The 4,603-nt window shown below is 34.9% G+C and overlaps 1 protein-coding gene across 1 annotated transcript; it reads left to right on the top strand.

Moving 5' to 3' along the window:
* The first annotated feature begins 587 nt into the window (after positions 1 to 587).
* LOC106311051 lies at positions 588 to 1,549 on the top strand. The gene has a single exon (XM_013748283.1). The coding sequence runs from the start codon at positions 651 to 653 to the stop codon at positions 1,380 to 1,382; it is 732 nt and encodes a 243-aa protein (XP_013603737.1). The 5' UTR covers positions 588 to 650; the 3' UTR covers positions 1,383 to 1,549.
* Positions 1,550 to 4,603: the final 3,054 nt, after the last annotated feature.

The raw sequence follows: 4,603 nt of genomic DNA, 5'->3' as shown, positions 1-4,603 counted from the left end.
TTTTCTTGGAATGCACTTATTCCTCTTTCTTTAAGTCATAAACTTGTTCCTCAAGTTTATTTCTCTTTCCATATCTCCAAGGTACTCCCTTGTTCTCCAAGTCTACACGACTCCAGCTCAGCATCTTGACTCCACATGGTCTTCACCACTTAACCCGACGTCTGCTTCAGCAACTACGTCAGCGACTACTTCAGGGCAGACATCTTACCTCTTCAAAAAAATCATGGAGGTGATAAATAGAGAGTATGATATTATTTTCACAATTTGAGAGAGGATTCGATTGTGACATTCAAAATTTCGAACATTACATATTTTAGCTACATTTGCATGTGACTGAATATTTTTGAACGTTTTGTTTTTCATTTTAAAACAGATACCTTCAAAAAATTTAAGACGGTCTTGGTATAATTACATGACCACTTTGTAGTGTAAATCACTATTCTTAAATTAATAAATAGACGGTCCAAAATCAATCAATGTTGTCACTGTCCACACATTTTAAATTCAACGAATGGCAACATAAACAATCTCATGGCCTTATAAATACAACACCTTTGGGGCATTCTTACTCCAGACCCAAACACAAGTATTACTCATATATACAAACTCATAATCCTGAGCTCTAAATTCCTTTAAAACAAGAAGGAAACATGAAGCTATTCGCTCTCATTTTGAGAACTATTATCATATCGATAATATTTGATCAAGCACCGATCACCACTGAAGCAAGAAAGTTGAGGAAAACAACCGGCCAAGATCATTTCAAAGCTGGATCTACAGATGAGTTTGTGCCTACTTCTCCAGGAAACAGTCCTGGTTTGGGACATAAAAGAGGTAATGCAAATGTTGAAGGGTTCCAAGATGACATCAAACCCACGGAAGGAAGAAAAGTTCAAAAAACCAGCGGTCAAGATCATTTCAAAACCGGAGTTGCGGACGATTTCGCACCTACTTCTCCAGGAAACAGTCCCGGGATAGGGCATAAGAAAGGACATGCAAATGTTAAAGGGGTTGAAGATAACTTCAAGCCCACGCAAGGAAGAATGCTGCAGAAAACGAACGGTCAGTCTCATTTCAAAACCGGATTGACTGACGATTTCGCACCTACTTCTCCGGGACACAGTCCTGAAATGGGCCACAAGAAAGGGAGTGCAAATGTTGAAGGGCTTAAAGATAACTTCGAGCCCACGGAAGAAAGAAAATCGCCAAAAATGGACGGTCAAGATCATTTTAAAACCGGAACTACGGAGGACTTCGCACCTACTACTCCAGGAAACAGTCCCGGTATGGGTCATAAGAAAGGAGATGACTTCAAGCCTACGACACCAGGACATAGCCCCGGAGTTGGTCATGCCATCAAGAACGATGAGCCTAAAACTTAATAGCTGCTAGCTTCATTTAATACATTACACTACTATATGCATTTTTGAAATTATTTTATAATATATACACATTTGTAATATTTAATGATGGATTCATAATTCCAAATCAAGAATAAACTAGGGATAATTTTTGTTTCGACCTATCAATAATAAAACTGTTTTGTAACATCCGAAACTCTTGATGTTGTATGAGTTTGTATGTTGATATTGTTTGTTGGTTCTGATTTTTAATCGTACTTGTTGTACTGACCGTTCGACCAATTTGAGTTCACATTGGATTTTTGGGTTTAGTTTGGTAGGTTACATTCGAATTTATATATGTTTGGGTTTGACTAATAATATTTCAGGTTCGATAGTTTTTATAAATTTAAGATATATTCTAGATCCAAATCCATTTCGGTTTGGTTAATAATAATTCGGAGTCATTACATAAAACATCAAAATAAATATGACATTGAATAATTTAATTACTTATTTAAGCTATAAATACTATTTTGGGTACTTCTCAGATATTCGGGTTTGTATTTTTGTTCGGATATTTGGGCATCCCAGCTTAAACTCGGATTCGTATAAAATTCATAACCTAAAATACGGCTTTCATGATCCATTAAGATATTTTTACATATCATATCAGATTAAGTCATAAATGCTCTTATTTGCCAACATGAATTAGATATATAATCCGAAGTACGTAAGAATGAGTACTGCTGATTGCAAATATATTCTGAAGTATTTAACTGTAGAAGATATTTTGTACGTCCGTATTTGTTTCGATAGGGTCAAAACAAAGCTAGAATAAATGGGTTGCTCAAAATAAAAAAGCTAGAATAAATGGAAGGTCTACAGATTTCCAAATTTAGCTATTTTGGCGCTTTTCACCTTTTTTTTTCTGACATCGCGCTTTTCACTATTAAAACATTTTTGTTTTTGAGAAAACAACACACTGAGGCCTGGCCTAACTAATTTCTACAACTTTCAGTTGTTTTGTTGATTTGTTCCCGTGGCTGAGAAGTTGGTGCATCCTATATCAATACTTGTACATATACAACATTTTTGTTTTTGATTTAGTGTTCTTCTAAATAACGAAATTTTGAAAATATGCAGTTTTTTTTTTCATTAGCCAAAGAGTGAGTGTGTCAACAAAAGAACAACCTTTTTGTACCAGAGTCAATAAATTATCAGACGATTAATCAGTGATGACCCCATGCAACTTACGGGGTTTTATTTTACTCTTATTAATCATTATTTAACAAGTTGGTCTATCGGAGCATCTCTGATGTAAAACTCCATTTTTTTCTTCCAAATAGAGTAAAAGTGAAAACAGAGTAAAATTGCTTCAGCCCTACTCCATTTCCCACTTCGTAATGGAGTGATGAACAAACAAAAAACAGATTACTCCATTTATGTAGTAAATTTCATTATGAAGTGAGATATATGGGGTTGGACTGGAGCATTCTTTACTACATATTCACTTTTACTCAATTTTAGAGGAAAAAATGGAGTAGAAATAGAGATGCTCTTAAAGCGTTTGTACAGGAACCTCACTATGGAGGAGATATGATAAAGCACATCTTGAAAAAGTATCATAACTATAAGAGCATGATTAATCCGGACTCTTAATTTGGAGTTTTTAATTCATGATTTGACATTTTTTGTTTTATTTTTTTTATTTTTTTATATTTTTCGGTTAAGAACTGGTTCTTATATCTGTTATTTAAGAGACGGTTCTTAGATTTTCTTAGTTAAAAGTTAAGAAATGGTTCTTAACCAATGTTAAGAATCTTATCATAAGAATCCGGGTTAATCATGGTCCTATAAGTATAATAGTGTAAAACATAAATTTAAAAGTAGCATATCATTATTATGTTCTTGTAGTGCACCAAGAAGCCTAATTAGAATTCGTACACATATACGAATATTCTTCTTATTTCGACGGCTGTTGTTAATTTGGTCGCTAAAGACAGAGTAGAGTATGTGACAGCAACGAAAGCATAATGACGCCGTTGTCACGTGGACGTTTGGTTGAACTATAAAAAATGAGTAAACTAATTTACCAACTTTCTTTTCTTTTCTTCTTTATTGTTATTTTTTCTTGATTAACCTGGAAGTATCCCAGATCCATGGAAAGATCTAGACTAATACCTAAGAAGAGGTGTAGCCACGGATAGACCCTTTCTCCGGATATTTAAATGGTCACTAAAGCATAGACTCATATTCATGTTAGGTGACCAGGATAATTGTGACTTAGCTTTTCGCAGCAGATGGATCGAACCTGAAACGTGTTGGCGTCTCAGTCCCGTCTCCTTACCATTCGACCACAGTCACCCGGTCAAAACTCAAATTGTTATTTCTCCTCTTTTTCTTTCTGAATATTACCGGGAGAGACTCCTATTAAAATTTTAAACTAACTTGTGAATGGCTTTTTTTAATACTAATCAATAGATGAGTGACATGTGCTAAACCAGTTCCTCAAAAAATTGTTAAGAGTATCTTAAACAAGAACGATTTTCTTTTACATTTAGTTTTACATTTTCATCTTTTTGCTCAATTCTTCATTTTCTGTTATTTATATCTCCAAGAGACTCACTAAAATACACTGATGCGGTTGCCCTTATTTTCCTTTCCCTTTTCGGGCTTCTCTGACATTAACATTATAATACAATACTTAGGTTCACTCCTCTGGTGAATGGTACTCTTTATAACCAATCAAAGTGCCATGTACAAATAGTTAAAAAAGACAATAAAAATAAAAAAAATAGCTGAAAAAAAAATAACACCGACATTAATTAACGCCGTCTAAAAACTTAAACTCTAAAGCCATAAATCATAAATCCGAAACACTAAACAATAAATCTCAATCCTAAAATCTAAACCCTAAATCTTAAACCTTAAACCCAAACTCTAAACAATAAACCTTAAATCCTAAAATCTAAACCCTAAACCCAAAACTCTAAACCATAAACTCACCACAAGAAAACACTCCTAATTCCGACGGAGCTTCCGACGGACACCAAGGTCGTCGGACATTTGCGACGGAATACTGACAAATTTCCGACCAAATCCAAAAAAATGAAGTCGTCGGAATTCCGTCGGCCATTTCCGACGGAATTCCGTCGGCCATTTCCGACGGAATTCCGACGACATACGGTTCGTCGGAATTTTCCGACGACTTTTCGACGACATTCCGATAAAAAATGTAACCGTTGTAGTCGTCGGAAGTT

The sequence above is a fragment of the Brassica oleracea genome, chromosome C8, assembly GCF_000695525.1.
Source record: "Brassica oleracea var. oleracea cultivar TO1000 chromosome C8, BOL, whole genome shotgun sequence".
In the NCBI taxonomy this organism is placed as follows: Eukaryota; Viridiplantae; Streptophyta; class Magnoliopsida; order Brassicales; family Brassicaceae; genus Brassica; species Brassica oleracea.
The sequence above is the reverse complement of the archived record's forward strand: the minus strand, read 5'-3'. Positions and strand labels throughout refer to the sequence as shown.

Coding starts and splice junctions, on each gene's coding strand:
- LOC106311051 (XM_013748283.1), top strand. CDS start 651: ATGAAGCTATTCGCTCTCATTTTGAGAACTATTATCATATCGATAATA.